We start from the raw sequence: 21,654 nt of genomic DNA, 5'->3' as shown, positions 1-21,654 counted from the left end.
TCACCTCTACACAGAAAGTTTTTTTGTTTTAGTTTTTACCCCCAATCACTGAACAGGCGACATACTCTACCGGCCATCTTGGTTGTGGAAATCCCAATTCCTCTTTATTTTTCTGTGACGACAACCCAGGGAATGAGGCAAAGCCTCCCAGCCCAGGCTTTTTAAGGAGCTCCAGCAATTCCCCGGGCAAAAAGCCTCCAGGGCCCAGGGCGTGGGCCGTTTCAAGCGCAGCCTCCAACAAGGTTCCGCTCCCGGCTCGCCGGTCGGCGCCGGTCGGGGAGGGGCTCGGGCTGGCCCCGCCGCACCCCGCCCGCGGGCCCGCCCCCTCATTTAAATACGCGGCGCCGGCGGGTGCGTCGAGCTCGCCGCGGACCCAAGATGGCGGCGTGTGGACGTGTACGGAGGATGTTCCGCTTGTCGGCGGCGCTGCAGCTGCTGCTGCTCGCGGCGGCCGGGGCCCAGAAACTCCTGGGCCAGGGCGGCCACAGCCAGGGCCAGGGCCCGGGGGCCAACTTTGCGTCCTTTGTAGGGCAGACTGGAGGCGGCGGGCCGGCGGGTCAGCCGCTGCTCCAGCTGCCTCAGGCATCTCAGCTCCAGCAGCAGCAGCAGCAGCCACAGCAACCGCCTCAGCCGCCGCAGCCGCCTTTCCCGGCGGGTGGGCCTCCGGCCCGGCGGGGCGGAGTGGGGCCCGGCGGGGCTGGAGGGGGCTGGAAGCTGGCGGAGGAGGAGTCCTGCAGGGAGGACGTGACCCGTGTGTGTCCCAAGCACACCTGGAGCAACAACCTGGCGGTGCTCGAGTGCCTGCAGGACGTGAGGGAGGTGAGGAGGCGGGCCGGGGCCGGGAGGGCCAGGCCTGGTGCGGGCCCGAGGGTGTTGCCGGCCTTGGACGCCGCTGACGCCGGTCCGCTGCTTCTCTCTCTTCCTCTGTGCTGCGCTCGCTCCTTCCCTCCCCGTCTCTAGCTCCCCAGCGCATTCCGAGAAGAGGACCCCACCCCCCCACCCCTCATTCACTCCTTGGTACGGGGGTCTGGGACTCAGACCCTGGCTCCTGGCCGCTGTCTGCGAAGGCCCAGAGCGTGTTTATGTTTGCTCCGGTCTTTTGTGTGATGCTCTAAGCACAGTGGCTCCTCGCGGAAGACCTGCTTAGAATTTGGCTGTTTAGACTTGGACAGTTCGTAGCAGCCCTTTTAAACGTGAAAAAATGGTTGGCGGGCGTACCTAAGCTGTTAAGAAATGATCTGTTTATTGGCAGTAGATAACGTTTGTTTAGGTAACTCAGGTTCTGTTCTGATGTGTATTGTAGTCAACACCGAATTTACTGTCTTTACCCCATTCTTTTGTAATTTAGCAAATTCCTGTTATCAGATAGGGTGTTGAATAATGTATCTTTTTTTTTCTTAATTTCTTTTGGTCAATTTGTAGTGAATCTCAAGCTATTACTCCAAGTAAATTAGAGTCCCAAAGCTTGAAAAGTTTGGGGGTGGGGGCAGCAGTCGAAGCTGTAATTCCTATACAGTATTTGTGATTGGGTTGTGGGATCTTACCTTTCTGACGTCTGAATATGATTTTAGAGTACCTTTTAGTGAAATCTAGATTTGATACTCTTTAATGTGAGTCAGTTAACTGACATGTCTTCTCTTGATTTAATGCTGCAGACATATTTGAAAATTCTCAAAGTTTGGGAGCAACTCTGGTAGGGTTGTGGGATTTTTGTTTGTTTGTTTGCTTGTTTTTTAAGATTTAGGTATATAGAATTAGACCTAAAGGTTGACAAATAGAATGAAACTGCTGCTTGATACAGTTTTGTGTGGGAAGTTGTATCATCAGAATTCTGTTAGGTGTTCATGATCATGGGATCACTGGTTTGTAGAAAATTGCTAGTCTTGGCAGTACTCCCCCCACCCCCATCCCGCTGTGATACCTGCTCTAGTATTCTATACAGAGTAATTCATAAGAGGAAAAGACATAAATAATCCGAAGACAGAAAGGAAATTTCCTGAGCCAACAGAAATGTGGGGCCACAAATGACTTCTCATCTACAACATGAAGACTAGAAGGATAATTCATTGTCATTCTTTATTTTTCAGCTACTTCTCTAGTAGATACAGGTGAGATTCTTAACTGTCAGGTTTTTTGGAATTTTCTCTTTGGTCTTTGAGGATATATAATCGATGTTGGTCCCTCAGAGTAAGACCCTAATATTGGTGACCACTTTGTTTGTGGCTTATGGCAGAAATAGGACATTATTAGGCAAAGTGGCAAAAAATGGCCCATGCTTGGAGCACGTCTCTTTCTTTGTGTACATTAGGGACATTTGGAAACTTCCACTTACAAGAGCAGGCTTCCTTTGTCATGCAGTAGAAGTGTGTAGCAGCTTTATATAATCCATAAATAACAGATTTGACCACTTTTGGAGTCTGTTTAATTTTGTGGGTACTGTCTTGCATTACTTAGTGCAGAGAACCTGGCTTGAAAATGGAGTCCCTGCTCCACATTTGACTGTAAGATTCTCAGCAAGGATACTCTTTCTGTAACTACGTTTTTCCTCCTTTATGGAGGTGATGTATAAACTCTTTGAGGGTGGTTACTAGGTCCTTTATTTCCTTTGTAACTTTCCAGATTACTTAATTCAGTGATGCGACTCAGTAAATATTGCCAGCAGATTGAGGATGAATAAACTAATGAAGTCAGTTTTATGCTCCAGAGGAAGAAAAAGTGTCATGTAAATTGGAGTTGGGGGTATTTTGGGGAGCAGGGCTTTCCAAATTTATAATTTAATTTTCCTCTAATTTTATATACATAAAAGTTGAAAAAAGAGTACGTGAATGACCATGTATATTCTTTGGGAGGTGGAACTATTTTCTTTTTCTTTTTTTTAAGTAGGCTCCTTACCCAACATGGGGTTCGAACTCACAACCCTGAGATCAAGAGTTGCATGCTCTAGGGACTGAGCCTGCCAAGCTTCTGGAGGTGGAGCTATTTTAAACTCCTTTTTTTTTTTCTTTAAAGACAGCAAAAGAACATTTAATCCACTTAGTCTGAGAATTAGTTAGATCTGATTTATGTGTTTGAAAGAGCATACCTGAATTAAAGAAAGAAACTGCCTAGGCACATTTGAAGTGAAATTATGGAACATATTTTGTATTTGCTCTTTGCTAAGTAGTACTATTTGATAGGGAAGTTGATATAATGTGCTTCTTTATCCCTTTGGGTTTTCTTTGTTTTTTGTTTTTGTTTTTGTTTTGTTTCCTCTTTATCCCTTTGGATACGAATTTGGAGAAGACTGTTCTCTGTGTACTTGCTATTAGAATTATGGAAAGGCAAAGCATGTGAATATTTAAATGGTAGTAAACATTTGTATTTTGAAACAACATGGGGGTGGGGTATATAGTGTTAGGTTCAGTCTTGAGCTCAAATATTTTAAGATTCTCTCTACTGTAGTGTTCAAAGTTATGAGGTAATTCACTTACAAACTTTATTTGAAAGTATTTATAGCTACCTTTAAATAATTTCAACTGATACTTTCAGTTTGTCTAATGTATGGTATATCAACAAATTAAAAATCTGTGTGTAAACTACAGTAAGCCTGCATATGGACTATAGTTCACAGCTTTTCCTCAGTCACTTTGGCTGCTATTTTGAATGCTATTGTGTTATGTGAGGGATTTTTTTTTTTTTGAACCCTTTCAGATGAGTCATGCTTTTTAAAAGGTCAAGTATACCCAGTGGGTCCACTATTAAATAGTAGATGTAATAGTACTAATAATGGGATAGTAGTCTTGGTTGTGTGTGTGTGTGTGTGTGTGTGTGTGTGTGTGTGTGTGTGTGTGTGTGTGGTGTTGCCTGTGTTAATGTGTATACGTGTATACATATATATGTTAGGTTACATACATGTATATACATATAGAACTAATAGTAGTGCTAGTCATAAAAAATGTTAACAATGTATAAAGGGGAAAAAGGAAAAATATACCCTGGGCTGTTCTACCAGGTGGAAGAATTAATAATACCAAAGAAAGAGAAGGTACTGCTATGTAGTTAGTATTTAATGAAGAGATAAGACATGCTTTATGTTGAGAGTAATCTTAAAATACTTTATGTATTTTTGGCTGAAATGACCGGTATTATCTTGTCTTTAGAAGTTTCAGATGAAGACATTGGTTTCTTGGGAGTTTATTAGTGATATGCATAGTTTTTCTTAGGGGTTTTTTTTTTTTTAGTATCTGTTTGTTTGTTTGTTTTTTAAGATTATTTATTTATTTGACCGATAGAAGACACAAGTAGGCAGAGGGAGAGGGAGAAGCAGCCTCTCCTCTGAGTAGGGAGCCCGATGTGGGGCTCGATCCCAGGACCCTAGGATCATGACCTGAGCTGAAGGCAGATGCTTAGCTGACTGAGCCACCCAGGCGCCCCTGTTTTTGTTAGGTTTAAAAAAAAAAAAACCTTTCTAATATGGAAAATTTCAAGTACGCACAGAAGTAGAATAGTATAGTGATTCTCCATGTATGCATCACCCAGCTTCAACTGTATCTACATTTTTTGTTCGTTTGGCACAGGAGTTGGGAGACTGGCATATTTTAAAGCAAGTCCCAGACACATGTCATTTCACTTCCTTTTTTTTTTTTTTTCCATTTCACTTTCTAACTACTTGAATGTGTATCTTTGATAAGGACTTAAAAAAATTAAAATGTAGATATTTATTTAAGATGTATTCTTATGTATTGAACAGGAATTAACATTTAAACATTACAAACTGTAAACCCACTTTCAAACTCACAGATGAACATTTTTATTACTCTATTCTTTAAAAAAACTTTATTTTTGAAGATTTTTATTTTTCAGTAATCTCTATACCCAGTGTGGGGCTCGAACTTACAACCCTGAGATCAAGAGCTTTACACTTTGTCAGCTGAGGCAGCCAGGTGCTTCTACTCTATTCTTAACCTTAACAGTATCCTAAGATCATGTTTTGCACTGTCTGTATTATCTCATTTAATATTCTTGATAGTCCTGAGAGGTAAATGTCTTATTATCTTAGTTGAGAAACAGGCTCAGAGAGATGAAGTAATTTGTCTGATGTTACATCATCATAAGTAATAGACCTGGTATTCAGCAAGTTCTCTTTGACTTCAAAGTCATACACTTTGCAATCTACCATGGATGGTTGCAGCTAGGGAAATTGGTATGTGACTGTTGAGAATGCCAGGGTTTCAGAAATGGACACAAAATGCGAGGAGTCGCCTGGAATTACAATCCTCTTTTCTTTACTACTGAGAACAATTGGGTAGCAACAAGTCCTATCCACTCAAATACTGTAGATTTCTCAGGGAGACAGAACAGCATTATTAGACAAAGCTAATTTAATTTCTAATTTGAGCCCGTGATGAGCAGAATTTCTGCTTAATGAAAAGATTTTCAAATTCCATCTTACCTGAAGCAGGATTTGTACTGGTATAATGGAAGAATTTAGACATATTTCCCCACTGTGTTGAATCCATGGAACAGCACAGAGTGAATTAGGACTAGAGCTGGCACTTCCACTAGCTAACCATATGACTGTGGGCAAGTCTTTTTACCACTTTGAGTTCTGGTTTCCTCGTGTATTAAATGAGAGGTTTGGGTAATACTACAATTTCTAAGATCCCTGTTACTTTTTTTTAAAGTTTTATTTATTAGAGAGAGAGAGCGTGCGCGCGCGAGCACGTGCACAAGTGGGAGGGAGGAGCAAAGGGAGAGTCTTAAGCCGACTTTGCTCTGAGCGCAGAGCCCGACATGGGGCTCAATCTCACAACCCTGAGATTATGACTTGAGCCGAAACCAAGAGCTGGATGGGTGCTTAACCGACTGCACCACCCAGGCACCCAGTAAGATCTCTGTTATTTAATCTGTACAAGTTTCCTATATTCTATGTATATGTTGTATAGTTTTTAGGATTTATAGGTATACCATCTCCTGATTCCTTATTCATTCATGGGAGGAAATAGTGATGTGAATAATGCAAATGGCAATTAATCCAAACAGTGTTTGGCTTTAGGATATCTTATGATTGTTTTGTTTGAGCCAATGTGAAATTTCCTCCAATGCTAACTCTCAGTGGTTGGAAGCAATCTAACCACAAAATCGAGGCGTTATTGATCTTTTATTATGAAAGAACACTAGTGCTTTAAGACACCACCACTGCTTACAGTTGGTTTGATAAATGAGATTGTGATCAAGAAACAGTTATTTAAGAGAGTGTCCGTTGGTGCTGTACAGACAGTAAATTGTTTAGGGCAATGAAAAGAGCCTAAAAATCCTAAAAAATTAGGATTTAGGCTTGAGTGGAATCCAGCTCTGCTACTCTTAGCTTAAAAGTTTTTTCTCCCTAAGGGGCACCTGGGTGGCTCAGTCGTTAAGCGTCTTTTGGCTCACATCATGATCCCAGGGTCCTGGGATCGAGCCCCGCATCAGGCTCCCTGCTCGGTGGGAAGCCTGCTTCTCCCTCTCCCACTCCCCCTGCTTGTGTTTCCTCTCTCACTGTCTCTCTCTCTCTCTCTCTCTCTGTCAAATAAGTAAATAAAAATCTTTAAAAAAAAAAAAAGTTTTTCCTCCCTTCAGTTGTGACTGTTGAACCATGTCATAAGTGAAGATACACATGAATTCTTGAGTTTGATGTGCTACTTATATTTTTCTAATACACATTAAACAAAAAATACATGGCCATTAAGTATACAGTACTAACACCTCTGAAATTATCTTTCTTACCTTCTATGGTACCTGCTTTGGAAAATACCAAGACTGGATTATCTCTTAAGATCCTTCTAGCTCTGATACTTTGTGATTCTGTGATCTGTAAGAATACAATTATGTGTGGGACACCTGGGTGACTCAGTTAAGCGTCGGCTCAGGTCGTGGTCCCAGGGTCCTGGGATCGAGTCCTGCATTGGGCTTCTTGCTCAGCTGGGAGTCTGCTTCTCCCTCTGCCTGCACTTCCCCCTGCTTGTACTCTCACTCTCTTTCTGGCAAATAAATAAAATCTTAAAAAAAAAAAAGTACAATTATGTGCAAGAGAATGAAAAATTAAAAGCACAGGTGAAAGGGGGAGATACTTTAAGAAATTTAGGGGGTTGTACTGATGAAAATAGAGTTTGAGAATTTTTTCAGAGTCCAGATTATAAAGGGTCTTAGAGGTACCACTGGCTCGTTCTCCAAGTAAAGCCCAGAAGTGGGATGTGTTTTTATTCCGACCTGAGATAAAAATATTCTTGCAGATAATTGAGAGTTACCTGTAAAATTCCACTGTCATTGATGAGAAATACTTTTCTAAGAAGTCTCTTAATAGAGTGCTTAATAGTGTATAGTTGCTTAATAATTCATTGTTCTCTGGAACAAAATAAAAATACTTGAACAGTCCAAAAGATGAAATGGTACACTTCTCTTCTGTATACTTCTAATGTGTTCAAAACCAGTGTAGTCAGCAACAATAAAAAAAAAAAACAAAAAACTTCACCTGTTTATATATTTGAAAAATAAGCAATTAAAATGGCTTATAGGATGTCATGCAAATTAATTTTTCTTCCTTCAGCAAACATTTATTGAATACCTACTGTGTGTTAGACACTGTGCTGAGTGTTAGAGAATATAAATACCTGATAATAGTTTGCATTTATTGAAGGCTTTCTCTGTGCCCTGTGCTAAGGGACCAGATGTTTTCTAGGCATTATATCTCATTTAATCCTATCAGAGATGTATTATTATTATTTAATGAGGAGACTGCTTCGGGCCAGTAAGTGGTGGAATTAAGATTTGAAAGCAAGTCTGTCCAGCTACAAAACAGCTCATTCCTCTTCCATCCCTGTGGTAGTCCAGTGTGGTAGTCACCAGCTCTATGTAGCTGTTGAGCATTTCAAGCATGAATAGTCTGAATTGGGATGTACTCTAAGTGTAAAAGACACACTTGATTTTAAAGGCTTAGTACAAAAAAACAAATGTAAGATAGCTCATTAATTTTTATATTGATTATCCATTTAAACGGCAATATTTTGGATATATTGGGTTAAATACATTATTAAAGTCAATTTTACTCTTATTTTTTAATATGACTCTAGAAAACATAAATAATAGATGTGGTTTACATTTGATTTCTAATGGACAGCACTGATCTGGAAGAAGAAAAAGATATCTTTCCTAAAAATTATTAGTATATAATAATACTAATTATTAGTAAATAATGGTTCAGTCGGTTAAGCGGCTGCGTTCGGCTTGGGTCGTGGTCCCGGGGTCCTGGGATCAAGCCCTGCATTGGGCTCCCTGCTTTGCGGGAAACCTGCTTCTCTCTCTCCTGCGCCCCTTGCTGTGTGGGCGCTGTCTCTCTTTGTCAAATAAATAAATAAAATCCTAAAAAAAATTAATGTAAGTTATGAAATAATAAGTACCATAAAAGAAGGATAAAATAAATGCAAGGGTATATGCTAGGGGAAGTGGTTGGGAGGATCAGAAAAAACTTGTCAGTACTTTTCATTCTTCTTAAGTTGATTGTTCTTATCATGAAAATCTTTTTTTTTTTAAGATTTTATTTTTCAGTAATCTCTGCACCCAACATGGGGCTCGAACCTACCACACTGAGCATGCTCTACTGACTGAGACAGCCAGGCTCCCCCATTTCATGAAATTCTTAATTTAGCTCCTTTAAAATGCCTCCTAATCTGGCATCATTTTCATGCCTAATTTATGAGTTGTAAGGGGTGCTCCTTCAAGTTGAGAAGAGCAATACTCATAAAACTGGAAGTCAGTAAGTGGTTCATCTTTATTTGGTTGAGTTATAGAAATTGGAAACTTACGAAGGAATCTCAAATGATGGCCCTTCAGAACTGTGCCAGTGCTAACTCTTGTATCTGCATTAAAATAGAGTGTGGAGGAACAAGAAGTGTGGACTGGAATCTAAAAACAATTAAGAGAACCAGGCATCTATTTTCATTCAGCTTTAATAATTTTACTGAAATTAGAAAATTGTATTAGATTGAACGCATAGTATTTATAGTACCTTCTAATGAAGATGTGAATATCATGTATAATTCTTTGTAGGGGGAGGAGTCATAGTGAAATAGGTGCTCACTTGAATTCCTGGATCTGTACATTTGTAAAATAGAACAAACTCTTAAATTGTTTTTGTGTTCCTTAAAAATAACAAATGTGATACATATTTAGAGTAAGTAAGATAAACAGTGAATGGAAATGATGTGGGAGAAAAATTATCCAGGAGAATGTGCATACAAGCTATAAATCAATTCAAATGCAAAGGAACAACAACAAAGAAGGAAAAAAATGTTTAAAGAAAGATACAGGGGGTACCTGGGTGGCTCACATGGTTGGGTGTCTGCTTTTGCCTCGGGTCATGATCCTGGGGTCCTGGGATCGAGCCCTGCGTCGGGCTCCCTGCTCCATGGGAAGCCTGTTTCTCTCTCTGCCTCTGCCTCTCTTTCTCTCTCTCTCCCTGTCTCTCATGAATAAATAAATAAAATCTTTAAAAAAAAAAAAGATACAGAAGGTATCTAGAAAGGTTTCTTTTGTAACTTAAGTTTAAACTAGAAAGAGCCTGCAAGTCAACAGAATTCCCAGTTTCTACACTGTCCATCAGCTATGTAATGTGATAAACAATTGAAGTGAACAGAAACTTCAAGGAGGGAGAAGGGGATGTAATGGAGGGTTTTAATCATGAACAAATCTGCCTTCTGTTAATTAGGACCATCTACTCTGCACACCTATTTAACATAAGAAATAAAAATCAGAATCACAGTCCTGGATTCAAATCCCAGCTCATTTATCACTTACTCTGATCTTGGGCAAATTAATCTCTTCAACCTTCAATTTTCTTATCTATAAAACTGAGATATGAAACCCACTCTCACAGGGTTATGGTGAGGATAAAAATTTTTTAAAAATGTAGACCGTGCATCAAATTGCATTTGCCCATAAATGGTCTTTCCCTTCCCTTTTTCTTCATTGTTGCAAATGAAATCATTCAAGATTAGGTTTTGTGGGGGCGCCTAGGTGACTCAGTTGTTAAGCGTCTGCCTTCGGCTCAGGTCATGATCCCAGGGTCCTGGGATCGAGCTCCGTATTGGGCTCTTTGCTCAGCGGGAAGCCTGCTTCTCCCTCTCCCTCTCCCTCTCCCACTCCCCCTCCCCCTGCTTGTGTCACCTCTCTTGCTGTCTCTCTCTCTCTGTCAAATAAATAAAATAAAATCTTAAAAAAAAAAAAGATAAGGTTTTGTGTTCAGTGTGTGTTAAGAGAAATGTGGAGTGAATGTAATGTGCCACACCTTTATATAGTATTTCCTAGGCTCCTTGATGAAAACTTTAGTTGAACTTACTTGAAGAGTAAGGTCAATAACATTTATAGTCTTTTTGTTGTTGTTGTTTTCTTTCAGAATTTTATTTTATTTTAAGTAATCTTTACACCCAATGTGGGGCTTGAACTCACGACCCCTGAGAACAGTAGTCGGATTCTCTTCTGACTGAGCCAGCCAGGTGCCCTGAGAACATTTATAGTCTTTACTGAGTATTTAAAATGTGTGCACTTTGAGATTACGGAGTGCAAAGGAGTGAATTCTCTGGGTAAAGGAATTCAGTTCTGCCCAATGTTCTTTAGTTCTCTTGGCCTAAATGATGCCTAAATTTGGAGTATACTGCCTGTCAGACAAAGGAAAATCACATTCTTAAATAGAAGAGGAAAAGAATTAGTTCTTGTATTCTGAAGACAGCATTACTTAACGCAGATCCTCCCTCTGCAGAACGGAATGACTAAGAACTTAGCTTTTTATTAGCTGAGAAAAAGAAGGCATTGATTCTTTTTGCCCTTTATAAAACCGGATAAATATAAAAATCACTGAAATTTTCCTGAAGATTGGCAACTTTTCAGAGGGAAAGTAATATGTCAGGACTTTGATATTGCTAAGGTTGGAACATTCTCTGGCCTGTGAAACAATCTATATTAAAGTAAGTTAATCAATGTTAAGGATAGTGCAAAATATTTTCAGTATGCAAGCCTTCTTTCTGAGGCAATTAGATAGCAGAGTTAGTTTTGAATAGTTTTGAAACAGTTAAAATTCCACAGTCATATTATTAAAACTGATTTGATTTATTAGGACCTCACTGTTTGCTATGTGTACAGATAAAAGTTTTTGGTGTGTCTGGTTGTTTTTGTTGTTTTATTATTATAAGAAAGTTTGGAGAAATTATACCATTGTATATTGACTTCCACCTTGAAAGTGTATCTAAAATAGGAGAAATTAGAATAGTGGAAATAGAAATCAGAAGAGATTGGTGGGGTTCCCTTCTTCTTATGGAGACAAATTTACGTTCTTCAGTGCCGTGATCTCTGCCTCCTTCTCCAGCTCGCCTCCTGCTAGCTCATACAACATCCTGCCATCCCGTGTCCCCAGCCCTCCCCATACGTGGTGTAGTGGTGTAGGCTTCCTACACCGCCTTACAGCTTGTGAGTTTACAGAGTTTTTGTGTAAATAATACTTGTTGGTAAAGATTTTATATTCAGTGATTTGGGAATTTTCTGCACCAGCATATTGTTCAGTATCTTTCCCTTTGCATAACCCAGTGGCCCTCTCCCACTCCACCTCTTCTTTAGGCATGGTTTTCTGGCTACATTGTTTTTATTAGATTGAACTGAAGAGTTACCTTCTTTTTTTTTTTTTTTTTTTAAAGACTCCATTTATTTATTTGACAGAGAGAGAGAGACAGCGAGAGCAGGAACACAAGCAGGGGAGAGGGTCAGAGGGAGAAGCAGGCTTGCCGCCGAGCAGGGAACCCGATGTGGGACTCGATCCCAGGACCCCGGGACCACGACCTGAGCCGAAGGCAGATGCCCAATGACTGAGCCACCCAGGAACTGAAGAGTTACCAATATTTGGTCATATTTGACTTATAAAAGGAGCAATTTCATATGGTTCAACCTAATAGTTCAGATTTTGAGTACATAATATCTGCATTTATAGCAATTCCATTGTTTACTTTTTTGTATCATCTTGAAATCTACAGTTAAGAGTGAGGAGATAGGATGAATTTGTTATTTTCGTGGAGAGTTTTACCTTGGGAGTCTTCCTGAAATTTTTTCCCCCTGACCTTTTTACTTGGTTTATCTGCCCCCAGGACCAAAAGAAGAGAATCAGAATCAGTCTAGATTATCTTACACTTTTGCTCGTTTGTAAAATATTTACTGAGCACTTACTCTGTGGGATAATTTGGCATAAAAAAGGTGACTTGAGAGTTTTGTTTCATATGAAATAATGTGTTCCAAAAAACTTTTCTTAACTCTTGCAGTAGTGGAAGTGTGAAACCAGGTACAAATATCAGAAAGGACCTTAACCAAATATACTTGCTTTTTTAAAAAATGAGTATTGGCCTAACAGTCTTCTCCCTAAATATTTAGTTAATCTGAGTCAAGTAAGTTGTTATCAGTGTGTGATTTATGGAACCCTTTTTTATGTCATTTATAGCTCTTGATAAAGTATACAGTAGATAGAATAAAAGCCTATTTTACAAATAAAAAAAAGGAATCAGATGGATTGTGATTTGTTCAAGTCACGTGTAAGTATTAAGAAAAAGAGCTTAGACTCCACCCCAAATCTTTTTAAATGTAAAGCCTCTGTCTTTCTGTGTTATCACATTGCTTTTCCGATAAATTTTACATTTACATACATATTTTTATTTTGTTTCTTATAGCCTTTCCCATTTTTATTTAAATCTGTCAACAGATATTTGAACATACACTGTGTGCCTGTTGTTTCTTCAAATAGTTTTTCTGTCCCTACTCTCCTGGGCTCTAATTTTACATATGTTTAATTGCTTGCTATTGTCTCAAGTCTTGAGGAGATATTCTTCACCCTCTCCTCCCCACTGACAGTTGTTTTCTTTCCCCACTCTTTACTATTGCTGTGTCTTTACGTTCATTGATCCTTTCTTCTCTGGCTTTCAATCTGCTCTTAAACCCATCTCGTGTGTTTTTTATTTTCGATATTTTATTTTTCATTTGTAGAAGTTTGATTTGGGTCTTTTGTGTGTGTGTGTGTGTGTGTGTGTATGTATATTTATTTCTCTATTATATATATATTCTATGGAATATATATATCTTCCATTTCTCTATTATGTTCATGTTTTCCTGTACAGTTTTTTTTTTAAGACTTTTAAGTAATTTCTACACCCATCGCGGGGCTTGAACTCACAACCCTGAGATCAAGAGTCATATGCTCTACCAAGTGAGCCAGCCAGGTGCGACTTTCTTTCTTTCTTTCTTTTTCTTTCTTTCTTTCTTTCTTTCTTTCTTTCTTTCTTTCTTTCTTTCTTTCTTTCTTTCTTTCTTTCTTTCTTTCTCTCTTTCTCTCTTTCTCTCTTTCTCTCTTTCTCTCTTTCTCTCTTTCTCTCTTTCTCTCTTTCTCTCTTTCTCTCTTTCTCTCTCTCTCTCTCTCTCTCTCTCTCTCTCTTTCTTTTCTTTCTTTTCTTTCTTTTCTTTCTTTTCTTTCTTTTCTTTCTTTTCTTTCTTTCTTTCTTTCAAGATTTATTTATTCATTTATTTATTTGACAGAGAGAGACACAGCGAGAGAAGGAATACAAGCAGGGGTAGTGGGAGAGGGAGAAACAGGCTTCCCGTGGATCAGGGAGCCCGATGTGGGGCTCCATCCCAGGACCCTGGGATCATGACCTGAGCCGACGCAGACGCTTAACGACTGAGCCCCCCCAGGTGCCACTTTCTTTATAGTCTTTTCTCCCCCGCTTCCTTTACAGTCTTGAGTGTATTTATAATGGCTGTTTTAAGGTCCTCATCTGCTAATTCCATCAGTTGTCATTTCTTGGTCTTTTTCTGCTGATTAATTTTTCTTCTTGTGGTCACATTCCTGTTTCTTTGCATGTGTGGTAATTTTTTTAAAGATTTATTTATCTTAGAGAAAGAAAGCATGTGCTAAAATGAGCAGAGAGAGGAAGAGTCGCAGAGTCCCCACTGAGTGGACCTCAAGTTCACGACCCCCAAGATCATAACCCCAGCCAAAACCAAGACTCTGGTGCTCAACCAACTGAGCCACCCAAGCGCCCCTACATGTGTGGCAATTTTTTATTCGATATTGGCCACTGTGCATTTTACAGCTTTGAGTGCTGAATTTTGTTGAATTCCTTTAAAGAATGTTGGATTTTGTCTGGCACAGAGGTTATATGCAGATCACTTTGAACCTTTTGAGGCTTGTTTTTAAGTTTTGTTGTGGTAAGTCCAGAGCATCCTGTAGTCTGTGCCTAATTTAATTCTACTAAGATGTGACTCTTCTAGGATTCTACCCAGTGTCCCGAGTTAAATGACAATAGCAAGCAATTAAACATGAGGTCTCTCCTTTCAGGCTGGTGGGAATGAACTACTCCCTGCCTTGTGTGAGCATCAGAAATTATTTGGTCTATTTGCTTTTTGTATTTTATTTGCCACCACACATGGGTAGGATAAGACAACACTCAAGGGGATCCCTCTGCAGACATCCTGGGTTCTTTGTGTACCTCTTTTTTCCAGTACACTATCTTGCAAGTTCTAGCCACCTTGATTCCATTGGAGTTTGATTTCTCTCCTCTACTCAATGAGAATACTAGATTCTTTTGGGCTCCCCGATCCTGTGCTGCAGCCTAGAAACCTCCTCCAGGCAGTAAGTTGGGGTAATCATAGGTTCACCTTGTTTCCCTTCTCTTAGGGATCATAAGTCTATTCTGCCTGTTGTCCAGTTACTGAAAATTATTTCATATATTTTGTCCAGTTGTTAATTACTATGGGGGCAATTCCTATGATAATTAATCCTTCATAAGTAGTAGTAGAAATCATCATTGCTTGAATTTTAACTTCTGACATGCCAAATGGGATTGAATGGAGAGAATTTGTTAGAAAAGGAGATCATGAATTACTTATTAAAATTGTAAATATATGTATGTGTCTTTTGACCCAACAGCCCTATTTCTGAAACTTTATATATAACACTATGATCAATGTGTAGGAAGTATTTTATTGAGGTTTTTTTTGGTAATAGCAAATAATTGGAAATAACCCAACACCCTTCAATAAGGGAGTGATTAAATGTATTATGTGTATTCATACAATGAGCTATTGTATTACTGTGGAAAAGAAGGTGTTTACGTCAGGTATGGAAAGATCTCCAAGATCTATTATTAAATTATTAAATTATTTGCTTGTATTTGCATTAGAATGCTCTGGAAGGAGACAGAAGAAACTAGGTTAATAATGGAGGATAAAAATAGGTGGGAAACTTTCCACTATATTCTTTATATTTTTTATTAAAAAAATTTTTGAGCCTGTAATATGTCCATTTGACATTTTTAAAAAGTTAAGATAACAAAAGATCTTTATTGCCCTATGTTGACAAAACTACTTTAGCACAAGAGTGCCACACACAGGTATAATTTCATTATGTGTCAAGGGGTCAGCTTCTCTGTAACCGGGTTGAGCCAAGCTTTTTACTAACTTAGAAGATAAAAGATTTCATTTCAGTTAATGTATTATTTGCGGCAAAACTGACCCCCCATAGTAAACCCCAAAATATCAGTGGCGTAACACAAGAGAAGTTGTGGGAGACTATCAGCCATCTGGTGATCCAGAGACCCTGGTTCCTCCCATCTTGTGCTTTTGCTTCTTAGGGCTTCAGAGTCTTCTGCTTTCACGCTGGAAAGTCAGAACCCCTGCCTGCCTGCTGCTTTTATTTATTTATTTATTTTTAATCCTTATTTCCCTCCCTCTCTTTCTTCCTTCCGTATAATTCACATACCATAAAATTCACCCTTTCAACCACCTTCTCTTGAAAGCCCTGGCCCTGAAGTGATTGACTGTCTCGCTCACATTCCACTGGTGAGAACTCTTCACATGCAGCACCTAGCTACACGGGGGACTGGGTAAGCACTTAGAGAGACAGTTTGGCATTGTGAAAAGGGGAGCACACAATTCTAGCAGACAGCTAGCAAGCTCCCTCGCAGTTGTCTGGGCAAGTCAGGTCAGGTTCATGTGCCAGCCTTTGATTTGTCACATTAAGAAGTTAATGTTCCTTCCCATTTTCTCTAGGAAGGTGAATGTTGTTGATAAATAATCAGGTTTTTCTTTTTTTTCTACTCTAAATGTGTAGAAAGGGAGATACTTTCTTGTGATCAGTTTTCTGTGTTACAGTCTCTTAGGTTTAAAGTATGGAAGCAGTCTCAGTGGTACATATTGATCTCAGTTCTAATTTTATAATACTTGCTGAGGGTCAGTATCTTGTGTCCTGTCCCTTGTCATTAAGCCCCAAGCCCTAGGTTAATGAAACAATCTCCCTTCTTCCTCTCTTTCTTGATGGCCATGTGTTTTTTTTTTAAGATTTTACTTATTTAGAGAGAGAGCACGTGAGTGTGTGGGGGGTGGGCAGAGGGAGAGGGAAAGAGAAAGAATCCTCAAGCAGATTCCGTACTGAGCGGGGAGCCCAATGTGGGGCTTGATCCCATGACCCTGAGATCATGACCTGAGCCGAAACTAAGAGTTGGCCACTTAACTGACTGAGCCACCCCAGGCGCCCCAGTGCCATGGTTTTTAATCCATCCTTCCTCCCTCCTTTTCCTGGCAGCTAGGGGAGTCCCCTTTTCTTCTGCGTTTGCCTGTGCCTTTAAAAGGACTTTGTTTATACTGTTTATTGATGAAGTCTTTTCAAGTTCTGTTCTTTGCTGAAGAACATAAATATTGCTAGAACCTGAAGTTGTTGACTTTTGAGATAACCTATTCTTTTGATGTTGTTAAAAACGGATGAGGAGATAGATTAACATTTATTGGGCAACTACTGTGTGCTTGTGTACATTATCTTGTTTAAGCACCTTTGTTTCTAAGAGATATATTTAGTTTTTGCCCCCATTTTATTATGAAGAGTTTCAAGCATACAGAAAAGTCTTAAAAAATCGTACATTGAAAGAAAATCACACATTGAATACTTACATACTCAGTCACTGAAATTCTACCATTCACATTTTACTTTATCTTTGCTTTATCAATAAAGATGGTAGTTTTAAACATGTAAGTTGTATGAAAAATTGTATTCCATTTTCAATTTTATTCATAATTTTTATTGTGCTTACTAAAACAAAATATCCTTCTGCTGCCAGAACTTTAAAAATCTTGTATCTTAGTAGAAAACAACTGCATCCCCCACCCCCCTCATCTTAAAGTGCCTTAAAGTGGTTAGGAAAACCAGTATCTTTTTGAAGTGGGTCTGCTTCATTCCGCTCTGGTGAGCCAATATTCTTAGACTTTCCTTTTTTCCTCAAGTGTATTTTTTTTTTAAGATTTATTTATTTGAGAGAGAGAGAGGAGGGGAGGGGGAAGAGCAGAGGGAGAGAATCTTCAAGCAGACTCCCTGTTGAGTGCAGAGCCGGATGCAGGGCTCAGTTCCATGACCCGTGAGATCACGACCTGAGCCACATCCAAGAGCTGGTTGCTCTGCTGACCCAGTCACCCAGACACCCCCTTTTCTTCTTAGTTACTGAAGAATTTTTTTTCACAGTTGCCTGTTTCTGGATGTGTCCTTTCCCTTATTATAAGTATCAGTTTATGTAAACTAAAAAGAATTCCAGATGCTTTAAGGTATATCAAATTTGGGGAATTGAGCTTTCTCCTGAATGGCAGACCCTGCAGTAAGGCATGGCAAGCCAAATTAATACACATTGGAACTTTTGCTATTATACATGAGAGTTCAGCAATGCCATATGATGGTGATTTATAGATTACATAGAGATAGTGATAGATTTATTCTTTAAGTTTATTAGAACATAGCAAGTAGGGGGGCACCTGTGTAGCTCAGTGGGTGAGCGTCTGCCTTCGGCTCAGGTCATGATCCCAGGGTCCAGGGATTGAGCCCCATGTCGGACTCCCTGCTCAGCAGGAAGCCTGCTTCTCCCTCTCCCTCTGCCCCTCCCTCTGCCCCTGCTTGTGTACTCTCTTGCTCACTCTCTCAAGTAAATAAAATCTTTTTTTTTTAAAGATTTTATTTATTTATTTGACACAGAGAGAGACAGCAAGAGAAGGAACACAAGCAGGGGGAGTGGGAGAGAGAGAAGCAGGGTTCCCGCTGAGCAGGAGCCCGATGCGGGGCTCGATCCCAGGACCCTGGGATCATGACCCGAGCCACCCAGGAGCCCCTAAATAAATAAAATCTTAAAAAAAAAAAAAGAACATAGCAAAATATTCATAGTAGAATGTAGCAAAAATGGAGACTAATTGTTACTCTGAGCCAGTATCCTCCATCACCCAAAATAATTGTTTAATAATGTAGTTATAATAATAGTTTGTATAGGATGTTGTTAACCTTTTGAAATGTTTAGTTTTTTTTTTTTAAGATTTTATTTATTTGACAGAGAGAGAGGGAGACACAGCAAGAGAGGGAACACAAGCAGGGGGAGTGGGAGAGGGGGAAGCAGGCTTCCCGCGGAGCAGGGAGCCTGATGCGGGGCTTGATCCCAGGACCCTGGGACCATGGCCTGAGCCGAAGGCAGACGCTTAACGACTGAGCCACCCATGCGCCCCTGAAATGTTTAGTTTTTTAAAAATTCTATTATTTTGTGTCTTCATTGGATGATTGACAGATCAGTCTTTTGTGATGATAAATTAATTCCATTGACATACTAAAGTCTAGACTAGGTTTATTCTTGGTGTACATTGCCTGTGTTTCTTGGATTCAGAAGTTGGCTGTTAGCTGGAGGTTTCTTTCTTTTTTTTTTTAAGATTTTATTTATTTGACAGACAGACACAGTGAGAGAGGGAACACAAGCAGGTGGAGTGGGAGAGGGAGAAGAAGGCTTCCTGCTGAGCAGGGAGCCTGCTGTGGGGCTCAATCCCAGGACCCTGGGATCATGACCTGAGCCGAAGGCAGATGCTTAAGGACTGAGCCACCCAGGCGCCTATTTAGCTGGAGGTTTCGAAGAGTCAGTTTAGTATGATTGGATATATGTTAAAATGCTGTTTGTATTGGTAATGACTCCTTTTTGCCAGAAGGACATTTAAAATGTAGGGTCCTGGTTTATTTTTTGTTTATTATGTGGTTAGGTTACAAACTAGAATACTTGTGAAATGATGCTACTTGTTGAGGCAAACATACTCATTTATATAATGTATTTACATAACATTTATATAATATTTCCTCCAAAATAGTTAATTTCTTTCCTTGCAACACTTAAGAATTCATCAGATTTTCAGCAGAGAAAATGAAAGCAGATTCAACCATGGAGAATGTTTGCTATCAGCACAGAAACAAATCATTCAAGAAATAGTTGTGTATATAGTTTTTGCAACAAAATTTAGTCGCTTTGCACATATTCGCAGTGGTGATGCCCATGATTTAGTGTTTATTTGTATTTGTGTTTTAAATTTTTCCACCAGCAAACTGAATAATTGCTGAGCAAACACTTAAAGTTACTCACTGAAATGGACTCTTAATATCCAATTTGGGATGTCTTGCAACCTAGTTTAGAAAGTGCTGATAATGCCTATTCTGGTAGTGATGCTTTATTTATTGATGAAGTAAAGGAATGTTTTATTTTATTTTATTTTATTAAGATTTTATTTATTTGACAGAGAGAGACACAGTGAGAGAGGGAACATAAGCAGGGGGAGTGGGAGAGGGAGAAGCAGGCTTCCTGCCGAGCAGGGAGCCCGATGCGGGACTCGATCCCAGGAACCCAGGAGGAATGTATTTTAACTAAATATGAACATCATATATAATATTTTTTGAAACTTTGAGTCAGAAAACCATAGATGCTAAATTATTTTATGCAGGTCAATTTGGTGAGCTTCAGTTTCTTTATAAAAATGAGCAGTTGTGGGGCTCCTGAGTGGCACAATCGTTAAGCATCTGCCTTCGGCTCAGGTCATGATCCCAGGGTCCTGGGATTGAGCCCCATGTAGGGCTCCTTGCTCAGCAGGGAGCCTGCTTCTCCCTCTCCCACTCCCCCTGCTTGTGTTCCTTCTCGCTGTCTCTCTCTCTTTGTCAAATAAATAAAATCTTTTTAAGAAATTATTTAAAAAAATGAGCAGTTCTAAGGCGTAAAGGTTAAGTGAGATGTAATAGATCTGAAAGCATTTGGTGAACTGGAAAACTTTCTATGGGATATAAAGAACTCTACTACTGATCAGGATATTCTGTGGGAGTTGGCAGATTATTTTATGTCAATTCAGCATTACATGGAAGAATTATAGCTCATTCAAGGTTTGGAACAGTTTGTGAACAAGTATTTAAAAATTATTTTTAGGTTATTTCAAAGAAGTATTCCCATTAATGTGTGATTAATTGATATTTGTGTGTAAACTTGGATTTGATTTAACACCTTGGATTAGACTTTATAGGCTGCTTTTTATGTTAATGATAAGAATTTAGTGATAGAGACCCCTTACTGTGATGTGCCTTTACCATTTGGTTTAGCTTGAGGTCCTAGACCTCTGTCTGTATTTGCTTGAAGCTTTTATCCAAGGTAATTAAGTACCATTTTTAAAACACATTCTTTGTTTATGCTACTGTATCATTCTTATACCCTCTCTCCTTCATTTCAGTTTTGGGCAAATTACCTAGTGTCTCTGGATTTAATGTAACACTGGTGATAAAACACAGAATAGCTGGATTCCTTGTTTAGTTCTTTTTGAAAAGCCAAATTGGAATTCTTATTAAAAATTTGTGGTAAAATTCCCACTGTCTTTTTTGAATTTAGATATGGTGTGAGGACAGGTTTATTTTATGAAGTTCTAGGAGTGTGACTGGTAACGTGTTTTTTGTTTTGTTTTTTTAGTAGTGTTTAATCATGAATTGAGGTCCATTTTGTTCTCCAAAAGCACTAAATTTAGCAAGCCTATTTGATAGTCTTCTCTTCCCTGCAAAATTTTGGGGTCATATTTGTGGTTTTCTAGTGGTGTGGTACCTGCCTGCCTAATGTCCACTTGCTTGTTTTTTTTCTAATCCAGAGGTATTCTAACTTTAATAATGCAGCTTTTTATTTCAGGAAGTTCTTTGTATTGAAACATGAATAAAATTATGCAGGCATAGAATTAAATCACTTAGAAGTAGTGTAAGTGTTTTAATAATAAAGAATCCTAAAAAAATTTGGTAGTATTTCTTTCTCTGTAAATCTTAAGTATATAATCTGAAAAATCCATCTGGGGAAAAATACTTGCCATTAGAGAACATAGTTTGTTTATTTTTATTTTTAAAGATTTTATTGATTTATTTGAGAGAGAGAGTGAGAAAGAGCTTGAGAGCGGGTTGAGGGACAGGGAGAAGCCCGATGTGGGACTCGACTCCAGGATCCCTGGACTCCAGGATCATGACCTGATCCGAAGGCAGCTGCTTAACCGACTGAGCCACCCAGGTGCCCAGAAAACAGAGTTTAAATTATTGGAATTAAATAATTAAGCCACTTGATTGTGTTACATACTATTATATTTCATAAAGATTTTACTATAATAGCATAGTGATACATTATGGTCAACTTTTTTTTCTAATTTTTAAGTATTTTGTATATTTTATTTTGTATAGAAACAACTTTTTGAAAAGGAAATGTGCAGTTTCTTAATGGTATATTAATAGATTTTTCTGATATTGAACTAGTCTTCATCTGTTGTTTTTGA

General features: G+C 39.0%; 1 protein-coding gene across 2 annotated transcripts in view; it reads left to right on the top strand.

The window, feature by feature from the left end:
• Positions 1-372: 372 nt before the first annotated feature.
• Positions 373-21,654, top strand: part of GLG1 (golgi glycoprotein 1) — a 148,202-nt gene continuing 126,920 nt past the window's right edge. For both annotated transcript variants that reach the window (XM_028092855.2, XM_028092884.2), the window contains exon 1: positions 373-819. In XM_028092855.2, coding sequence (XP_027948656.1) covers positions 379-819 — 441 coding nt within the window. In that variant the 5' untranslated portion in view covers positions 373-378. The remainder of the gene's footprint in view (positions 820-21,654) is intronic.

Source organism: Eumetopias jubatus, unplaced genomic scaffold, assembly GCF_037043125.1.
Source record: "Eumetopias jubatus isolate StellerSeaLion01/CBP00866 unplaced genomic scaffold, mEumJub1_p1.0 scaffold_10, whole genome shotgun sequence".
NCBI lineage: Eukaryota > Metazoa > Chordata > Mammalia > Carnivora > Otariidae > Eumetopias > Eumetopias jubatus.
This window is presented reverse-complemented; position numbering and strand designations above follow the sequence as displayed.